Raw genomic sequence first — 22,510 nt, 5'->3', positions numbered from 1 at the left:
ATTAACTACTTCTGTTAGAATCTATATGACCTATTTAGTAAAAGAGATACGTTATAAAGTGACATGACCCATCCGCATTCATTAATTATTTACAAAGAGAAACGGTAGTAATGTTGTTTGGGAGAACACATAACCTCTAGCGTATGTACACTACAGTACATCCATGACCTTATGATAGGATACAGTACGAGTATACACACACACACACACACACACACATGCACACACATGCACGCACGCTCACACACACACACACACACACACACACACACACACACACACACACACACACACACACACACACACACACAAAAAGGGATGTGGGCATGTAGATTTAGATGGAGTACTAGGTCGTGACTTGTAAATATTGAATGAAACTTCACTCCAACCACTTAAGGACAAACTAAGGTGCTATGAAAAAGTAATGACAACAAAAGGATTTGTCATTTTTGGTTGAGCTTGGATTTATGTCATTTTTAAAGTGAGTGAACGTAAGGCTGATATCCTATCCAGAATGATTATGTAGGTAGATTTTACTATGTGATGCAAAACATGCAGGAAATCACAGAAAGTAGCCTATAATCTATAATGGACATTGGCTACTATGAACTATGTGACACTTGGTCAGCATTCAGAAAGGTCAGAGATCCCAATGTGGTGTGAGCGCAAGATACCGGTACTCCTTTTTGTCTTCTTTTTTTCCCATTGGATATATTGTATGTTAATATTACCCAGGGCCAGGACCAAAAGGCATTGTCTTACTTTTATTTTATTTTATTTATATATATTATTTATTTTTGTATTGTTGCGACCGTACTGTAGGTCGCATTTACTATGAAAACCTGCATCTCCCGTCCATCCCTCCGTCAGTTAGTTAGTCACCCCATGCATCCATTATGGTCACGCCCCGTGACATCACACCTCCATATATGGTCACGTCTTTTGACATCACGCCTCCATATATGGTCACGCCTTGTGACATCACACCTCCATATATGAGTCACGAGGTGTGTGAGTGTGTGAGTCACAGGCATGACGTGTCACGCCTCGTGACACGTCATGCCTCGTGACACGTCATGCCACCACATGGCCATCTCCATATATGAAGATCACGACACTGACCTCATCTAACCCTGGATAACCATACATGGAGAAGACTGGATCATCACCTAGATCTTATATGGAGCCAGCAACTCTACATCTGACCTCAAACCTTAAACCCTTAGATCTCCATATATGGAGATGACCTGTTCTGACATTCCATATATTGATCCTTTCCCACCCGTCCTTCCTGTTCTGACATTCAATGTGTTGATCTGACCTCATCAAACCCTGTACACTCAAGACACGCTCCATATATGGCCAGTACAGAATTAATTCTTACTGGTATTATTGTATTGTATTTTTTCTGTTTTTCTTTTTTTGTTGTTTTGTTTTGTTTTGTTTTGTTAAATTTGTCTGATTCTTTTATTTAAATATTTCATGCATCTCCTTTCTTCTGTGTACGATTTGCAAAAAGGAATAAACATTGTGTCATAAAAAAGGTGTTAGTCATCTCAGAGTCAGACTGTAGGCCTGCCTAAATATCATGTGCAGAAAAAAACCTAATACGCTAACGCTACTTCATTCTAAACGTGTTTTACTGCGTTCGTTACATTTAAGTGCATTTACAAAGCACAATTTGTGATCACCTTAAGTAAAAATGCACCCCTGGCATTCTGGCAATACTAGTGGGAGCAAAGCACTCCTGTTTTATGTCCCCTCCTCTCTCCATCCTTTCCTCCGAACCCGAACCATTCATCTCTCCCCTCCTACAGACTTCACATCCGGGTCATTCGCTAGTATCTGTCTCTTGCGTCTGTGTGTGTGTGTGTGTGTGTGTGTGTGTGTGTGTGTGACAGTGTAATTTTCTCTACCGTGCTGTGCTGCAGTCCCCTTCCCGATCGCGCTGCTTTCTGGACGGATATCATGTTTACCATGCAGCGGTGATGGAGCTACCGTCGCTTTGAGCTGCTGGTGGCGAGGAGGACCCGTGTGTCACAAACGGCAGGATGAGACAGACGACAGCCTACTGAATGGCCAGCCTGCGGTGATTATTCGCCCGACAATGTCTAAGAGCCTAAAAAAGAAGAACCACTGGACCAACAAAGTCCACGAAGCGGTGATAAGCAGGGGCAAAGAAGGCGAGCTGGGGTTCGAGCTCAAGGGGGGCGCGGAGAACGGGCAGTTCCCCCACTTCGGGGAGGTGAAACAGGGTAAAGGGGCCATCCAGAGCGGCAAATTGTCCCAGGATGAGCTGCTCCTGGAAGTCAACGACATGCCAGTGGCCGGACTCACTACCCGAGACGTGACGGCCGTGATTAAACATTGTAAAGACCCAGTCCGCTTCAAATGTGTCAAACAAGGTGAGTTGACTACACTCTACACAGCACTACCAAGGAAGGAGGGGGGAGTAGCCAGGCTATGTGTTTGTTTGTATGCCGTCCAGCTGTGTTGGTGAATGTATTAGTCACACACTCACACAAATGTAATTTGCAGGGAGAGAAGTCACACAGTTTGCACTATTTAAAAGGAGAAATAGTATCAATATGCTAGGTTGCAAACGAGCCTTTGGTAATATACGTGTTTTGTTCATGGGTGAAATCTGATCACGGGAAAATGATTTGTGGAAGCGACGCGCGCGGCGTGAAAACGATCGAGTGAGTCCATAAGGTTAGAAATCATATCGTCCAAGAGATTCACCGTCTGTTTATCACAATGCTCTGGTTCTGTGCCACGGTCCGCCCGAGGGGGTGTGTCCGTTAGGCGAGGTGCCATGGCCTGCGGTTTTTCCGTGATTTCGGTCAGGGGACATGGATTATTTCATTAATTACTCCTGAGGCTGTTTTTTTCCCCCTCTGTAGTCTGGGCAACAGAAAGGCTCAGCCTAGCCAGCAGGCCAACTCTGTCTCTTACTAAAAACAAGGGGTTAATATGAGTTGGAACTGTTGGATCAGTTATAGTTGTTGTTATACCACTGTAGAATGTAATTAGCTATAGCACTTAAGTCTTCAGTTGTGATGACTCAACCCAGTAAAACATCAATACATGTCGAACACACACACACACACACACACACACACACACACACACACACACACACACACACACACACACACACACACACACACACACACACACACACACACACACTTGTTATTACAACAATGTTATTATTATGTCTACTGTACTTGCACAAAGATGTGGGAGTAAGCTAAATTGATCAACTTAACAGGGTTTGTTTCTTTATGATTTTGTACATGTATGTTTTACCTCAAACAGCTCAGGTTGGAACTTAGCCGCAGGGCAGGGAACTTAGCCGCAATTTGCAATACCCTCCATTGACTCCCTACTCATCCAATTTGCGTTTGCGATCTGCTTGTATTAAATGACGTTAAACTCACCATCATTGCAGCTCTAGGCCAAGCTTGAATTATCCTCTTTCAATCTGCCGAGCTTTTGTTTCATAAAAATCCACCGAAGACATGTTATGACTTATGACTATGAGCTACTTTCTGTCAAGACATCCTCTTCAGGTGATTCTTTTTCTAAGTGTTGCAGTTTGAAATAACTCGTTTTTGTTGATGGGTCGCGCTGCTGCCTCCTGCATTATGTGCAAATTCGAAACAGGTGGTACGCAGGGCCGTTCAGTGACTTATGACGAGTGCTTCCAAACTCCAGCACTTAGAAAAAAAAAGTTCTTGACAGAAAGTAGCTCATAACATGTCTACGGTGGATTATTATGAAACAAAAACTCGGCAGATTGAAAGATAATTCAAGCTTGGCCTAGAGCTGCAATGTTGGTGAGTTTAACGTCGTTTAATACAAGCAGATCGCAAACGCAAATTGGATGTCAATGGAGGGTATTGCAACTCTAGATTCATCCCATTATTAAACAAATCTAGAGTTGCAAATTGCAGCTAGGAAACACTGTAATAGTAGGGAGCAGCACAGTTGACTGAGTGACCTGCTTCTGTCACCAATTATAAATGCAGACAGTAGGACACCGGGTTGAAAAATAGTGGATGAGAATGAGTGCTATTCACAATGTCTGACGGCTGTCTTGTGTGTTTTAGCCATAATAACTATAATTCAATTGATTTTTGTAATGTTTACTTACCTGTATACCACACGAAAACATAATAGTCCAAAATAGTCAATACTATGGTTTTCTCGTCAACATTGGTATATTTATATATTTTCAAACATGCATGTTACATACTTATAAAACATAAACATATTTTGCTGTTTTTCCGACACTAAGTGTCTGTAAACAAAAGATATTTGTGGTTTTCCGAGCTGACTGGTCATTTCACTCAGCGAGAATTGTCTTCGCACTCTTGGTTTGGCTGCTGATGGGGTGGATACACAGTAGTGAATGTATTAGTAAGGCTGTGTGATGCCATATTGGGTTAAATGCTAATGTGGCTGTGTAGCTTGGATGTTGACTGACCCTCTCTCCTCTTTGACTCTGTGTCCCACTCCCTGCCCAACCCCCCCCCCCCCTCTCGCACGCACGCAAGCGCGCCCACACACACACACACACACACACACACACACACACACACACACACACACACACACACACACACACACACACACACACACACACACACACACACACACACGTCTCACACACACACAATTCACTCCTCCTATCCATTTAAACATGAGGCGAGCTATGTATCATGAGGGTTTGGGCTTGTGGCCTTTACAAAGAGCATCCTTTATTCCTTTTAACTGAACGTCCCTCTTGAGCACACTCCTGTTGTGCCTCTCAGTTATTTTCTCTTTTCACTCTACCTCCGCCTCTCTCTTTCTCTTGCCTTTTCACACTCACTGTCGCTTTCTCTCACTCACTGTCACTCTCTCGCTGTAATATTGTTATTCCACTTCCGCAGAGTGCAGAGTGGAGCATATTTATGGCTTGTGTGCTTGCAGACAGATTGCAGACACACAGCCCCACTGAGGAACCATCTAGAAGGAGTTCTGTCACTCAGCTAGCAGGCTACAGAGAGGCAAATAGGAGCTGGACGGTCCGTCTGGGCACATACATGTCCACCTACACAAATACAGTCACAGACAGAGAGACGTAAATATGAAGTGGTATGGAGAGGAGTCTGTAATGGGTTGTACTCAGTCAGGTAGAAGCCTTGTCATTCCCTCCCTAAAGGGCGTATGACTCTGATGATGAGGAGCTAGGGCTGTCAGGGCGGTATTCCGATACTGTGCTGCCAGCCGTACCTCTGGAACAGGGCCACCATCCCTCTCTGCCCTGACCTCCAGCTAATGATGGGGCATGGAAGACTGGGACACATTCCCTTTCTCACACACAGGGCACACACCTGCACACCCAATGATTGAAAGTCATTAAAGGTGTTTATACAGGAAAATGGAGTGAAAGGTCTGCTGGATGGAGTCCCGACCCAGGTTTAATAATGTTTCTAGTAGGACTGTTGCTGTGTCTTGAATGTAGTGCATTGCAAGTGGACTGTTGTTTGGTTTCTGTGCCTCGGTCGGTACATTGTGTGTGTGTTCTTTTTTCAACCAAATAAACAATGAAAGCGTTGCAAAACAAACACCTTCATGGAAAGGCTTCCACCCACTGTTAGTATCTGCATGATTTATAGATGGACTGATTCTTCTCAATAGCAATATAACATTTATATTTTACACTTTATTGGTTTGCAATAATTGTAACTTAAGAGTCATTTCAACTACATACCAACAAAAACTGTATTACTCTCTTTGAGACTATATCCTAAAGACAGGATATTAAAAACTATAAAAAAAAAAAAACTATATTTGAACTGTGCATTTCTTTGTAATTATTTGATAAAGATCTATTCACTGGGTTCAGTTCCTCGTCCCACTAGTATAACAAAAAGCAAGCATGAAGTGACAAGGCATCTTTGATCATTGAGGAAGATATTTAGTGTTATGAAGATCACAGCGCCACAAGGTGTTGGCACAGTCGGCAAGAGGAGAGTGAATAAGTGAATATGCATTAATTGGTGTGTGGATCCACAACACAATACACACTATGGCAGAGGGGAGTCTTTGAGGTGGTGAATAATTGTTATCTTTGTCATCAGTATATTTTGTTCTTCTGACATCATAATAGATCGAGAAACATTATGAAATTAGCTTACTTAGACAGTATAGAGCTGTGTCTTCATGTTTTTGTCGTGATACAGTATGTCATTGTTTTACTAATTCAAATGTAATAAAGTGCCAATCGGCACAGGTCTCCACCAGGATTCTTCCTCAGCCTAGTGGGAATATGCGTGCACAGTTTCATCGCAATCGGACGCTGCGTTGAGGAGTTGTGGCCATTTGCTACTCCTGAAAACTGTAGGAGCCAATCGTGGCCAATCAGGATGGAATATGAGAAATCAAACAAACCTGTCTTGATCACATGACTATGGAGATCATGTGTACCGATTTGCGTGAAATTTGGATAAAATCTGAAGGAGTAATAATAGAAAATGTGTTTTACATATGTGGGCCTCCTGGTGGCGCTATAAAGAGCTGATGTGAAAAATTCCAGACAAAGGTTTTTCCTTGGCCTCTAGGGAGTTGGCATACAAAGTTATCCACAGATCCGTGCAGTCAGAGGTAAAAACACTTTTCGGCCAGTTATAGCGCCACCTTGAGGCTGAGTTGAAATTGTTCATGTGGCATTTCGTCCTCGGCCTAGTGGGAATGTGGGTGCACAATTTCACGGAAATCACGCGATGTGTTCATGATTTGCAGCATTTTGTTTGAAACTGAGCACTCCTGTGAACTTTGGAAGCCAATCTTAACCAATCAGGATGGAGTCTGAGAAATCTGAAAGACCCGTTTCGTTGAATGGCTCTAGAGAGACTGTGTACCAATTTGCGTGATGTTTGGACAAAATCTGTAGGTGTACTGTGCAAAAACTTGTTTTGCACAAAGCGGCCTCCTGGTGGCGCTATAACAGGCCGTTCTGGAAAGTATGGGGCAGAGGTTCATGGTTGGCATCCAGGGAGTGTGTGTGCAAAATTTGGCATCGACCGGGTTAACGGTGGCCGAGATTAGCTGCTCACGGACGGACACACGGACACACGGACGGACGGACACACGGACGGACGGAGTGCAAAACATACTCTCCCCCATGCCTTCGGCTGGTGGAGACAATAAACAACATCCTACTATAACACTCAAAGTCCGTCTGTCCGTCCTCAGTGGGTTGACCAATCAATCTGAATTTGCACATGGGTATTGACCAATGGGATATGCAATGAATGGAGTCAATCTGGAAAGGACGGATGCAGTGTGGTTCTATGGGATCTATTAGCCGCGGTCCCATAGCCCAGATGGACAGGAATGGATTAGTAGCTAATTAATGTACTGTACATTTTAAGGGAACCATTCATTGGCTGTAGCCAATAACTGAGAAATACCACACTTCATTTCAGTTGAGGATCCTATATCAAAATTGCCTTGTTGTGTGTTGAAGATGACTACTCACTGTAGTTTTTGTCACTTTCAATTACAAATCTCATTCAAGATTTCCTGTTTATTTATTGGCAAAAATGGAAAGATATATATATATATTTTTTCAGTCCTGTAAGCTTAGGCAAAATCAATAATATATAAATGTAATTAATTAAATTGTGTGTGTGTGTTTGCACAACATACACAGGATATAAATAATCTACCTCACCTACTCAAAAGGATTTATATGGGGAGAAACATACACTATTTTAGAGACATTTTATATCCACTTTCCCCTAATGTAGTGACGTGAACAAAGTTTTTAGTTCTTTAGGGCAGGGTCTTCAACGTTTTTTCAGGCCAAGGACCTATATCTAGATCTGCAATCTTTTTGCAATGTTCAAGTGGTTCATGTAAAATAAAACATTTGTAGCAACTCTGAGGACCCCTTAGGCATCCCGGACCCCCTGTTAAAGACCCATACTTGTCGTGAAGGAGGAGAAGACAAAGTATTCATAAAAGTGTTTACTTGCAAGTCACGTTTCACTCATAGCTGTTGGTAATAAAGCACCTATTTATGAAGAATGCTAATGGAGGCATTTCCGGGACTCTAAATTGTGTTGAGATAGCATGGCGAACTATGGCTCACCACAGTTGGTTGGTTTCTGTGGCATGCTAAAATTACTAAGGCTTTCCATCGATTGCATAAAATGTTATGACCAAATAAATATTATACCCATCTTAAAGTCCCTGTGCACATCATAATATATAGATTCAGCACATGGAGGACAGCTGTCTGACTGTGTAGCACTTTACCATTATAGGCCATGCCGAAGAGCTCTCTATTTACTAATGAAACTGTAAATATGGTCTCGGCAGAAAGTGATTACTGCTTTAGTTAAAATATGAACTATCCCCATATTCTATAACTTTCAATCAGATTTGTAAAATAAAATATAAAGACCAGATGAGCATAGTGTACATTTAGGGCCATTCAAAAGCCGGTCATACATATTATAGACTTTCCCTTGCGGTGCCATAGGTCATGCATGTGCAGCTTTAGCCCCATTGCTGCTAGTATATAAAGTTATAAACCTTTTCCCCCTTGCAACGAATAAGGGATGTTGTTCACAATCCTCTTTGACTTTTGTTCACGACTACAGAGTTGAGGACTGGGAGAGGAGGGAAACTTCATCTCATCTCTTGTCGCTTTGTTGATGACAGGCTTGAAGAATTAGCACATAACATTCATCTCTGCTGCTGGTATTAATAACTCTGTAAGAAATGAGTTCTGTCAGAGACCGAACCATTTTTATTTAGGCTACAAGCTGCTGAAGCCACGCTCTGAGGATCAAACTTGTGCTTAGCCAGCCAATGGCCAATATCTATCTGGTCGAGTTAAGTGAATTAGGTCAGTATACCTAATTCTGTTCACCACGGACACTGCTTCTGAGGGTATCTTGGATTGGGGCTATGTACAGTTTATTTATATGCCTGATTGTGAAATGTAGCGATGGTGTTGTGTGTTGAGCCTGTGTATTTATGAATATGGATGCGTCTTGTGTTTAATATGAATGTATGCAAATTAGAAAGTGACTGTATGTGTCAGATAAGTGATTGGTTTACTCTAAAAATAGTCACTTGCCAACACGAAAGTGTTTTCATAATGTCAGTCAATCATTGTGCAATATTTAGGCCTATATGGCCGTTATGATACACAACAATAATGATTATCACGATAATAAGCCATTGTGTTTCAGAAGAAGCTAGCTGTTATTCTCCCCTGTGATACCTTCCCCTGGATCACCATGATCTATTTACCCAAAACCTTCATATCGTCGCTGTCCGGCAGAAACAACATTTTTCATAAATCAATGCTATTGAATACAGTCTGTGTGTTGGTTAAAAAATATTGAAGCAGTGGAAATTATTAAAAAGTGCTTCAAAACAAACTGTCTGCTAAAGCAGCTAACTCCACCTCCTCTCCCCCTCTCATGCAAACAATTGACAATATACTGTATACCAACTTCATGAGGAATTATTGCTTTGTTTTAAAAATAGAAAGTTTTCTTCAAAAATATATCACCCATTCTTGAGATAAGGGACAAAACTTTTTTCAAACTAGATTTTTTTTTTTTTAAGATACATTCAAATCAAATAGATAAATAGATGTATTTGTAGACACAGATCTCAACTACCAATCTTGAGAAGGAACAGGTTTTTCGCATAACATTTCTTTCTAAAATGGGACATTTATGCACTTAATACCTGATTCATGTCAACTCCGTCAGACACACTAAAATCCCTTTTAATTGAATTTGATAATTTCAACAATAATATAAAGTCCTCAGTTATCTTATAATGGCTTTCAGTAATCAAGTTAAGTAATACAATTCTTTTAATATTGTTTTGTTCCAATATCACACTATTATGAAATATCCAATTTCTCAAATCCGTCATTTCAACCTTTATTTTCAATATTATAACATGAAAACCATGTAAAAAAAGAAAAAAATCATCATTACGTATCATTTCAGTTGGTGTTTCAATACATAAGCACAAAATATTTAATATCGAATTTTCTATTTCTTTGGAAATTAACAAAAACATCACAGGACGAACGTCTGACGGAGTTGACGAACATCTGACGGAGTTGACAAGTTTAACTGATTTAGGTTCTAGACCACCTAGGATCTTGATTCTGGTGACTAATCCCACATTTTCAAGGATGGGGAATACAGTGGTACTATTTATATTGGCCCTGTGACCATGGCAGCCATTTTCAAAATGGCCGCCACCTGCTGTTATTTTACAAAAGCTCAAGTTCTACACCACCTAGGATCTTGATTCTGGTGACTAATCATACATTTTCAAGGATGTGGGATACATTGGTACTATTTAGATTTGTCCTGTGACCATGGTAGACATTTTTCAAAATGGCCGCCAACTTTCTGTTATTTCCCAATAACTCAAGTTCTACACCACCTAGGATCTTGATTCTGGTGACTAATACTACATTTTCAAGGAGGAGGAATACAGTTGTACTATTTAGATTTATCCTGTGACAATGGCAGCTATTTTCAAAAATGGTGGACCTGCTATTATTTTACCAATTTAGTCAGGGAATATTATCAGAATAATGTCAAATCTGTGAATACATTTCTTACCAAGAATTCTTTCACCAATGTGTTTGTAAAGGTGTCTACTAACATATCCCACCACCCTATGGGCATTTTTGACATCTGCTGAAAGTTGGGTACCATACCAAGTGGCTATGGCCAAACTAGGGAGTCTATGGCCAAACTATAGGGGTCAAACCCCTTGGGCTAAATTCGGCCATATATCCACTTGCCCAAATGTGCTGACCTCATTTTGTGATGACGGCTATGGCCGTTTTCAGCCCAAGGAGTGTTCTTCGTGCATAGATAATGCTTGGAATGCATTCAGAATCATGAAAACTCCCTAGTTTGACATGTCACATGCTACTTAAAGCATAATGAACATTTTGCCTTATATAGGTTGTTGATGGTACCCCAACTTTCAGCAGCTGTCAAAAGTTCCCCTAGGCTGGTTGCATATAAAGCAATGTGGGATATGTTAGTAGACACCCTTCCAAACACATTGGTGAAGAAAATTCATGATAAGGAATTTATTACCAGATTGTATTAATATCCCCTGACTTAACTCATCTTCTAGACCACCTAGACCCGACTTCACCAACAGAGACCCGATTGACACCTAAACAACAAGTTTGGACAGCCCCACCAATTAGTGTTACGGAAAATAGCAAGTGTCTACCCTAGGCCCAGAGGGAGACACAGAACATGTTGCACGACTCCTCAACAAGCTGCCACCAGAGATGAGAGCTGAATTCTGCCGCACAATGCTCTGCAGCCCAGGAGCAACCAACACCATGTTGGAGTTCTCTGAGTGGTTGAAGCACGAGTCCTAGCCATATAGCCTGTGCAAAGGCAAACACCTTGAAGACCTGCTTGAGGTGAACAGTGAGAAGTGAACAGTGAGCGAAAGACTGAAAACAGAAGATCTGCCTTCAGGACTATCAGGCAGGATGTGCAGACACTGAAGGCATCAGTGTCGTTCTGTGTCCCCAGCATGTCAACCAAAGCAATGTTACCAAATCAAAGGAGCCTTCACCTCAAGTCACCTGGGGCTGGGTGAGCAATCGTATCCTGTATCTAGCCTCACAACTAAATACAGACACTTGGCCAGACTGCCGTTTGAAAGGATCAAACCGTTCATCCTGATTGGGGAAGACCACCCCACCTAATCACACCAACCGAACAAGTGAGGTTGGGGCCTCCAGGTGGGCCAGCAGCCATCTGCACAAGACTGGGCTGGACCCTGCAGGAAAGCAATCTCCAGCCAAGACAATGTAAGTTGACTATACAGTAACAGAGCCCCAGAACACAGAGCTCATGAGAAGGATGGAGAAACACTGGCAGGAGGCCACCAAGATACAACGCCACACTGCAGTAGCCAGTGAAGTCAAACTGTGCGTCTGTACGTGAAAGGGACAAGTCAAAGGCCAGAAAGCCCACCTCCTTTTAATGTCCTGTCAGTAGCAACTCAACCTGCACCTGAAATAAGCCCTGATCCCTCCCAGAGAAAGTTCATCCTTGAAAATGTGATTAGTCACCAGAATCAAGATCCTTGGTTGTCTAAAACTTGAGTTATTGGTAAAATAACAGCAGGTTGGTGGTCATTTTGAAAAACAATGGCTGCCATGGTCACAGGACAAATCTAAATAGTACCACTGTATTCCTCATCTTTTAAAATGTATTATTAGTCGCCAGAATCAAGATCCTAGGTGGTCTAAAACTTGAGTTATTGTAAAATAACAGCAGGTGGCGGCCATTTTGAAAAACAATGGCTGCCATGGTCACCACGAGACAAATCTGTGATGGCCCTATAGCCAAAAATGTTCCTTAAGGCATGCTCTAACTGTGCCAAATTAGAATACGTCCCATTATTCAAAAACTATAATTTTATTGTTTTAGGAACACTTTTGTCAACTCCGTCAGATACATGTCAACTCCGTCAGACACAAAACCTGACGGAGTTGACGTCTGACGGAGTTGACAAAATGTCATTTGTTTTCATCTTAACCCTCTGTAGTACACTGTAGCCATTTTGTTTTTGCTTCATTTGTTAGCTAAACCTAACCCTAAACTAAAATAATAAACATTATTTTGGAATTCTTAACAAAGATCATAATAATGTCCTGACGGAGTTGACATGTAAAAGCTGTGACCTCATTGATATCAACATTGTTTGTTTAAAATATCAAACAATTGAATGCTTGTCAGACCAGGTGCTCCACTGTTGCAACAAATATAAACGGGACTTGGAAAAGGAGTCTTCAGGCTAAATCTGTCGACAATATTTTCTGATTAATTTAAGACTTTTAAAAAACCTGACGGAGTTGACGGGAGACGTGGGACACACATTTGATATGAGATATCTAATGGAAAATATAAATTAAAATTAACTGTGTATATTGTTTGCTATGTTGTTGACAATCTACTTTAATTTAGTATGTATATTTATGTGATTGTGACAGTATTAGACACTTTTTTAGCAGTTTGAAATTGTGACCACTTGCTGGGGACAGGCTAAATACAGGCGTTTTTGGGTACAGTGCCTGCTTTTAACTAATTCAGATGGCATATGAAAACAATTATAATGAAATGAATGGCATAATAATACACAACTGTATTACATTTAACTTTGCAAGTGCTTTTATTTTTATGAATTAATTTATTTTTAACATAAATAAGGCTCTTATGTGTGGGACATGTTTTTTCCACTTTTGTCCCTCATCTCAAGAATGAGTGATATATCTTTGAAGTTTGCTGGTTTCTGCCCGACAGCAGATATGCACCAACACCCCAAATTAGCTACTACCAGCTGGCGTAGTCTCGTTATGTCAAGTGAAGAAGTACAGTAGGTATTAGGCAGTTTAAATATGTCTAGTGATTAATACATTGTTACATTTTGCACGTATACAGATTGTGGTAATGTGTGTAGTTAGAAGTCTTTTTGCCATCTCGTGGTGAGACCAGAAGGTCTTTGACCGAAACGTTGCCTAATTAATGTGTTCATATTGCAAGTGCAGGTGTGCGGGTCTTTGTGCACTTTATGTGCATTTCTTTGAATGCCAGCTCATGCTGGAAAAGCCAGCAACACGGTAGAGGGAACCTGTATGGGAGGGTGTGAGCAGATTAAAAAAATTGACGGTTACACTGGTCTGTAGTTGAAAGTATCCTTCAATATTGCACATTATTACTTTCTGACCTTTAACTATCAAACATATTGCACAATTTAACTTTTATAATAATGGTGACTTTCATACCTTCCTAACATTTCGCTATACGGTATATGATGGTATTTGTGTAAACTATAAAAACATAAAAGCTGTGCTGGTGAAGTCATTGTAGCATGTATGGCATCATCTAGCCTGCAATGCTGCGTTTCTAATATGCAATTAGCCTACTTAGACAAGTTTTACTGGGTTTAAATACTTATGGCCGATAGAATAATTTATAGTATTTTTGGCATAATTCCCCCCAACTGTACACTCACAACTCTGCAAGCAAATGCTTTGGCATTTGCATCCCTATTAGCCCGTAGACTAATCCTCCTTAATTGGAAGTCGGATAAGGCACCTTCCTTTCAACAATGGCTAAAATAAGTTCTATCATTCCTGCCTCTGGAAAAACTCAGGAATAGAGTGGACAGAGCCCAAAAAAACTTTGTCCTGGCTTGGAGTGCCTTTGTGGAGTTTGTTGAGGACTTTTCATTTCAGTGAACTGTAATCCGGACTGTGTCCGACTATGTCCCTGTCTTGTCTCTCTTTTTGATCTATGATTGTCCGCTGCTTTGTCCCACCACTTTGTTTCTTTTGTGTTTGCTTTTCGTTTTAGCCTAGGGGGGGGGGGGGGGGGTGTACATGTTTATGTGTTTTGTGTGTTTTCTTGCGTACATGTGTAATGTCATGTGAAGAAATGTAAAAAAAAAAAAATATATATACATTCTTGTGCGTCCGCTGGCCAAGTGGTCCAGGCGCATGACACATATAGGCTCTGGCCTGACAGCGTGTCACGTGTTCGAGTCCTGTTCATGACGACCTTTGCTGTATTTCTCTCCCTCCCACTTTCCTGTCTGTCTTCACTAATAACTATCAATAAAGGCAAAAAGCAAAAAAAATAACAATCTTATTTTTTTTATATATATATACATTCTTGCATAAATTCAGAATACCTTGCTGGAGGACCCGATAAAAGTAGTTGCTGTGATGAATACTATTACTGCCACTGGGTGGAAATGATGTGGTGGTGACAGACAGGCAGTTGAATAAAATCATATGGATAATAAATTGCTATTGAAGCTGGAAGTAGTCATCTCAAAATAAGATCATACATTAGATATTGTTACTGTCGGGCAGAAACCTATCTCCATTTTCTAACTTTTTGTGCTTGATCATACTACAGTGTCACACAAAAGCTTCAAAAGTAGCAGATCCACAACAGTGCTTTGAGTGTGTAGATCTGCTACTCTTGCTGCGGTCACGAGGCGTGGCCATATATGGAGATGTGATGTCATGAGGTGTGACCATATATGGAGATGTGAGTGACTAACTTACTAACGGACGGGAGATGCAGGTTTTCATAGTAAATGTGACCTACAGTCGCAATAATAAGCCTACCAGCCCGGGTGAGCTGTAATGAGGGGAAGTGATTGAACTGTAGATTTAAACAGGGCAGCATTTAGTATCCTCAAAGGTGTTGTCATTTTCAGACGTCAGGAAGGATCCCAAGGCTGTTTTTCCTCAGGATGACAAAACACCAACCTTTTAGTGATAGATCACCATGGCAATGTGACTATGTAATGCAGTATTTTCTTGAGGTCATGTTGGGGAAACAGGCAATGACGCATGACAAAGGTGCTGCTATTAAATGCAATACATCCGCCTGAGATAAAAAATAAAACGCCATATTCTCTTTTCATGTTGTGTGTCACATGTATGGATGTATGTATGCATGTGTCGTGTGTCTATGGGCACGTTTGTGTTAGTCTACACAATATGCCCTAGATGCATCGAAGTAGGTGCTTGTTATTGCTCTTGCAAGAAGGCCGTCTCAAAATCAATTAACATGCAATTAACAAAGGTGAACTTGGTTCTGTGTGTGGGGGTTGTGAGCCTTGTGATGTGAATTCCAGACCATGCCAGTCCTCCTGTCCCTGTGTCCTCCTCACCTGGGTCTGGTTCACCTGCAGTAGACTGCAGTTGGGAGGGCAGACAGTGTGACTGTCACAGAGGAGAGTTATCATTAGCCATCTTTCACCTTCCCTGGATGGAAGGAGCCAGGACACGTGGCTTATCATGGTATCTGTAGAAAGTCTAACTGAATGTCAGTGTGTGTGTGTGTGTGTGTGTGTGTGTGTGTGTGTGTGTGTGTGTGTGTGTGTGTGTGTGTGTGTGTGTGTGTGTGTGTGTGTGCGCGCCGTGCGTCAGGAGGATGGATTTGCACACACACACTTGCACACACCGAGGATTTTACTCGGTGTGTGTGTGCATTCACAGACATTTCCTCCAATCTATAAGACATAGAATAGATAACGTGCTTAGGTGTCCCTGGAAGCAGGTCTGTACGGAAACAAAGGAGCCTCAACCTCCCGCCCACCCACCAGCCCGTCATCCCTGTGTCATAGGTGCTTATTCACACACACATGACGCGCAACTCAATAGGCAGCCGATGGTTTCCTTTCACTGACTCACCGTTAGATTAGCCAGGAGTGCTAATCTGACGCTGACGGTTTCTCCATGGGCATGAGATCTAAAAGAGAAGACTGAAGGATTATAAAAACTACACAAAGTGAAAATGGTTTTAATTTATCCATTTGTAAGTTTGTAACCCATGGCAGTGTACAAAATACATACGGATGCGTTTGTACACTCCGAGTGAAATGATCATTCAGGATTTTACAGTGTAACCACGGTAGTAAAAGCCGGGACTTGGTGAATGGCTGCCGGCAATGAAAGGCTCAGCAGCATCAATCCTGATACGAATATATTTTGTCGGCACCCACTTGGTATTTGGATACAGCTGTTGGGTTCAGTATCACCTTCAATTAAGGATTTGTCGGACTGTTATGAATAGTTTGGGGGAATTAGCGATGCAGAGGGAGTCTCTTTCATAGCTACACCACAAGGCAAGCTGGTCAAATGGAGGAAATCTCATGGGCTTTATTAAAGTGCTTGATTTGCAATGCATTCCTGATCAATGACTCTGGTGTAGTTTATGCTTCCGACCAATAGAGGACACCAGGAGTCTAGTCACAGCAAAGTGCCTGACTAGATGGCCTTGAGTGACTTCAATCTCTCAAGTAGTTCTGTATAGGGCAGATGGGCACAAACAGTTTGAAATTCACTCGAGTGGATCCATTGAGTGATGACAGTTATCTTATTTGCAGCTATTTCTATCCCTGGTGCTAAATATTCTCCTGGAGCAATTAGGATGTTACAAAGTGTCCTTTAGAACTCTTTGTTCTGAAATCTGATCATTGCAGTTGTTGCCCTCAAGCACCTCGGCAATCTAGAAGGAAGGCTGTGGATTGCACCTTCTTCTCTGGTGGTATTGGCTTCCAGAAAAGTCTGATCTTATTTGGGGAGAAATTAACTTCAGATATTGAGCTAGCTACTACAGTAAGCACACAGTTACTCAACCATATATACTTATCAATACTCAAATAGCGGAACTAGCATATCTACATTGCGACACATTTGTGAGCTTGTATATCTGCTATTTTCCTATATACAGGTTTAATGTTTGTCTTTAGTTCAATGTTTGTTTTGTAAACGCCATTGACAATGAAGGGAAAATGTATGTCATAATGTGCCATTTACGTCATATTGTCTCTTTATTGTTAATGGCGTTTAATGTTTGTGTTGGCACCGTTTGTTTTACATCACCATTACATCAGAGTGTTTGTGCCTTTGTATTCACCTATTATGACATGTCCAGACTAGTGGATGCAAGGATGCATGTGATTGAAGTAATGCTCATGGTTTCAGCAGTGTACTCAGAGATTTGTAAAGGTAATGATATGAAGGCAAATCTGAGACAAAATATATAATGAGCAATTTGCAATAAGCAAAGAGGGCAAAGGCCAAATTGGAATCCATGGTGTTATTTCACAAGTGTGACAGATGAGTTTATCAGTTGAAGTGAAAATAGATGAAAAACAAACTTCTGCCATCACTTCCCCAATTTTTATCAAAAGAAAAAAATAATATTAATATTTTTTCCACAATATGTGTATTATTCTTATTGTATATTGGTCTGTGGGTTAACAACTGGTACCCACAAGTGGATGGCTGGCCAGATTAAATAAATACAATATAATATAAAATTATAACTGCAAACAGCGATCGCTGACTAGGATCTGAGTCCAGGGACATCGCTCACAAGTCTGTATGGCAATCAGCTAAAAAACTTTACCTTGCTAGATCGTCTATTTGGCCTGTTTGGCGTTGAAGTTTGACGCTTCGCCTCGTTTTACGATAACGCACGCTTTTCATCCATCGTTAAGGTCTCCTGTACAGGCTGAGCGAGTTTGTGGTTCAAGTTCAAGTTTAAGTGATTCTGACCATCTTCCTAGGAGGTTTTTGTTAAAGGGATTGTGACATTAAAAAAAAGGTTTTGGAATTGTTCTTGTTTTTTTTAGGTTTTCTAATCTCAATTGCACCCAAAAAACATTAACTTTTAATAAGTAATTAGTAAGTGACATCACTTACTGCAAATCCCATATATGTCAATGGGATTTGCCAGCAGATGTCACTGTTTCACTGTGTTGCCTGTTTTCATTGTAGCTCAAAAGGCCCAAAAACCCCCAAAGAAAACTTCAGACCACAGAAAATCCACTGAATGTTCAAAGTTCAGGTTTTTTGGGTGTAATTGAGGTCATAAAACCTAAAAGAAAAAAGAAAAAGAAAAAGAAATGAAAAGGAATGTCATAAAACCTTTAAAGTACAACCCGTGAAAATGAACAAACGCCACTATAAATTCAAAATGGCTAACTTCCTGTTGGGTTTAGGTCATGACTCCAAGAGACCCTTTCCACACGAGAACGGCTTGGGCAACATAGCTTTTTCAGATTTTCTTTTTTTTAGAATCAGCTCTCAGGTCAAAATGGGTTAATTATGCATGTCGTCCAGACGAGAGCGGCGGGGCGCTCCAGCTGTAGTAGTGTAGGCTATATTAATATTATGCATGGCCTGTAAAATGCATATGTGGCATTGTGGCAAAATCATTCAGTAGGCTACTGGGCATAATCAACTGTAGCTGATGTTTTTCTTTCTTTTCATTACAAATCATTACAATTCTAATGATTTTACACAGGTCTACTAATATTCTCATGACTACCCTCTTCTGCCAGAAGTAGGCTACAAAGTATACATAAGCATGAGATTCATATTTTGCAGATCTTAAAGCTCACAACGAGGGGCGGCACAATGCATTGTGAAATTATGAGTTTGACTTTGGAGCCTGTGAGAGGGACGGACAGACAGTGGTGGCTGCGTGCTGCCTATCTTAGATATATAGCCTATATACTAATCTATTCTACACTACACCATTATAGTAACAATAATGTAGATCATCCGTTTTTTTCTTGTCTTTCCAGATTGGTAATCACCATCATTTATATCTGTTCTCCAAAAATACCTCATCTACAAGCTCACGGGCTGCAGATCGGCTATTTTCGGAGAAGAGATTTATAGACATTATGTGCAAATATAAAATAGCTGTGATACTTATATAAGTGGTTATGGTGAAATAAACCATTAGCACTCTATGAACTAATGCACAAACAATATTAAAGGCTTCCCTTTACAGGTCAAACCGCACCATTCATTCATTCACATATAATGTACACATTAATAAATAACGTATCATGTTGCTGTGAAAAGCCGGCTGATGATCATGGACGCAACAATCTGTTGTACTGGAGGTGGAAAGCCTGGTGACGTGAGGTTAGTTTGTAGGGGGCGAGGGGACTATGGCGTCACCGTTTCAGAAAATAGGCGGAATTCGCTGTACATACGGAGACGACAAAGTAGCGTCTCCGAAGTTTGTCACTCTGGGAGCCGTTTTAAAAAAGTCCCCTAAAACGCCGTCTCCGTGTGGCAGAAAGGGCAGATCGGCTAAGTACTTGTGCGGGTAACGCAGTATACGTCCTTGTGTAGACAGCACCTTATTTTGTAAGTGGAGACATGATACAGGTGTGTACCAATTTGAATACATGTAGGTGAAAACATATTGTGGGGCTTCAGACAATACGTTTGTTGAGCCATTAGGACACTAGGCACCAGCTTGAGCACTAATATGTCATTATTTCCCATGGCCTATATTGTGTACTTGTATTAAATATGTGTCTTTCTAATAGCACAAGACTGCTGAGGATTAGTCACCTGACCAATGTTCTTGTGTCCCAGGTTGTTGATAAAGCATTCAAAAGCTCATTAACATGAAAGTCTCTAAGGGTATGGATGGATGCCGTAGCCCTGTAAAAGTCAAATAAAAAAGAGAAAGAGCAGCCAGCACACTTCATGCAACAACCTGTCCTCAGTCTAATTTATCGCAGTGGCCATCATCTTCAGCACTCAAATGAAAATCAACCATCCACGATGAATATAAATCATGTCCAGCCAAGATTGCTCTCTGATTGTGATGGACAAGAGATGACTAACCTGCTGCCTTTCCAAGTGAAACTGGCTGCAGTCCATGCAGACAAAACTGACGACTTGCTCTGCTTGAATATAATTAAGATACAATCGATGGCACGTTCCTGTTGACTTTATCCCACTGAGTGCAGAATATTCCCTGCCATGTAATTAATCCTAGCACAGTGTGAGGGGCAATGGGATGGGGCAATCAGTTCAGAACAGTCCAGCCCAGACCAGTTCCGTTCACTTTGTTCGGTCTAACGCAGAGTGAACAGCCCCCTTAATCACTGCAGACAGACTATATTAGGCTATCAGACCACAGCAGACAAACGGAGCTTTGGAACAGTCATTACGGTGATCAGGGGGTGGTCCCCTCTCGGCCGTAAACTTGACCGTTTATTAATTTCCAGTATTAAGCAGAAATGAACCCTGCTGGTGTTAACCCTCCACGGAGTCCATGCCACTGTGTTTCTTTTTTGGTTTCCTACATTTGTTTTTAAATTATTATCATTTCAAAACATTTTCAAAAAACATTCCCAAAAAAGCTAAAAAAAAAACCAAACCATGAATAATACCAAATTATATGATTTTTCAAAGTTATTTCTTAAATATATAAATGAAAAATATAAGAAATTCCATAAATTAGAAAACAACAAGAAGTGGCCCAGGCCGTGGCGTAACGGTCTGGGCACCGGACTGGTAATCCAGTCGCAGTGTGCCGCGGGTTCGACTCCCGAACCCGACACGGCCTTTACTGCATGTCATCCCCCCATCTCTCTCCCGTTTCCTGTCAGCCTACTGTCTGTCCCTTAAAAAATCAATAAAAGGCGTAAGCCGCAAAAAAAATATCTTAAAAAAAAAAAAAAAAAAAAAAAAAGAAAACAACAAGAAGTAGTGAAAATAGCCGATCTACAAGCTCACAATGTGGCGCGAAGTGACGTGTTGTGAGCTTGTCGATCGGCTATTTTCACAAATTCGCGTCCTGGGGGAATGTCTAATTTATTTTTTGTGTCACAGGCAAAAAAGTTTGGACCCCCCAGTATTAGGATGTATTAGGGCTACTGGTGGCTACCTGTGAGTGGGGAGTGTTGGCTGATGAATGAATATCAACATCCTAATATGGCTGATGAATGAATATCAACATCCTAATACATCCTAATACTGGGGGGGTCAAATTATGACAGGCAATTCCTGCTGTCAAAATATGACCCCCCAGTCAAAAAACACTTTGTTTGAAATAGACACTCATGCTTTCCAAGGTGTGATTTGGGGTCCTGTAGTCGGGCCCTGCTGCTCCTTTGTCTTATACTCTCTCTCTCTTGGTCTCTTTCTTCTTACTCTCTGTCTCTCTCACCCTCAGCCTGTCTCTCACTCTCTGCCTATTTCTCTCACCTCTTTCTGACTTGCACTAGGACACTTTTGGCGTGGACTTCAGTGCAATTTCACACATACGCATAACATCATGCAACAGAACATAATTTGTACATATGAAATTTATGCAATGGAAATAAGCTGCTGGCTTTATTGAGTATATCCTTTTGAAAAGAATGTGACTATGTATGTCATTTTACATATCTTGTCTGCAATACTGCCTCATGAGAGGGGGAGAGTTGGAGGAGTTAGTTGCTTTAGCAGACAGTTTGAGGGTCCAATGGAGTTAACAGATTTTGTCCCAAGCGCCTTTTACTACTTTTCATTGGTTCAATATTTTTTGAACCAACACACAGACTTTAAAGGTGTTCAATAGCGTTGATTTATAAAAAAAAATAATCTAAAACCAAAAAAATTGAGATAGGTCCTTTCCTCCCGACAGCAATGAAGGTGCTAAAGTCGAATTTGTCTAATTTTCCTCCACTTTTTCTCACTCTGTGCCTCTCTCCATCTCTCTCTCTATTTTTGCGCACGCATGCACGCACGCACGTACACAAATACACATGCACATGCACATGCACATGCACATGCACATGCACATGCACATGCACATGCACATGCACATGCACATGCACATGCACATGCACATGCACATGCACATGCACATGCACATGCACATGCACATGCACATGCACACGCACACATACACACGCACACATACACACACACACACGCTTGTCCTCTCGCAAAGTTTCATACCGTCTCTAGTTTTGCTGCCAGTTTGTCGCTCTGCTTCTTTGCCTGGATCATTAACAGTTTGACTGTTTTTTACGATTAACCCGCATTTTAATCAACCCCCCTTCACTGCCGAGATTGTTGTATTACCTTTAG

General features: G+C 41.1%; 1 protein-coding gene across 3 annotated transcripts in view; it reads left to right on the top strand.

Annotated features, from left to right (window-relative positions):
* The first annotated feature begins 1,911 nt into the window (after positions 1-1,911).
* magi2b (membrane associated guanylate kinase, WW and PDZ domain containing 2b) overlaps positions 1,912-22,510 on the top strand; it is a 126,300-nt gene continuing 105,701 nt past the window's right edge. For all 3 annotated transcript variants that reach the window (XM_083763900.1, XM_083763901.1, XM_083763899.1), the window contains exon 1: positions 1,912-2,405. In XM_083763900.1, coding sequence (XP_083620026.1) covers positions 2,108-2,405 — 298 coding nt within the window. In that variant the 5' untranslated portion in view covers positions 1,912-2,107. The remainder of the gene's footprint in view (positions 2,406-22,510) is intronic.

This window comes from Protomyctophum parallelum (assembly GCF_964188405.1).
Source record: "Protomyctophum parallelum genome assembly, chromosome: 4".
NCBI lineage: Eukaryota > Metazoa > Chordata > Actinopteri > Myctophiformes > Myctophidae > Protomyctophum > Protomyctophum parallelum.
Note: the sequence above shows the minus strand (reverse complement) of the source record. Positions and strands in the feature narration are given on the sequence as shown.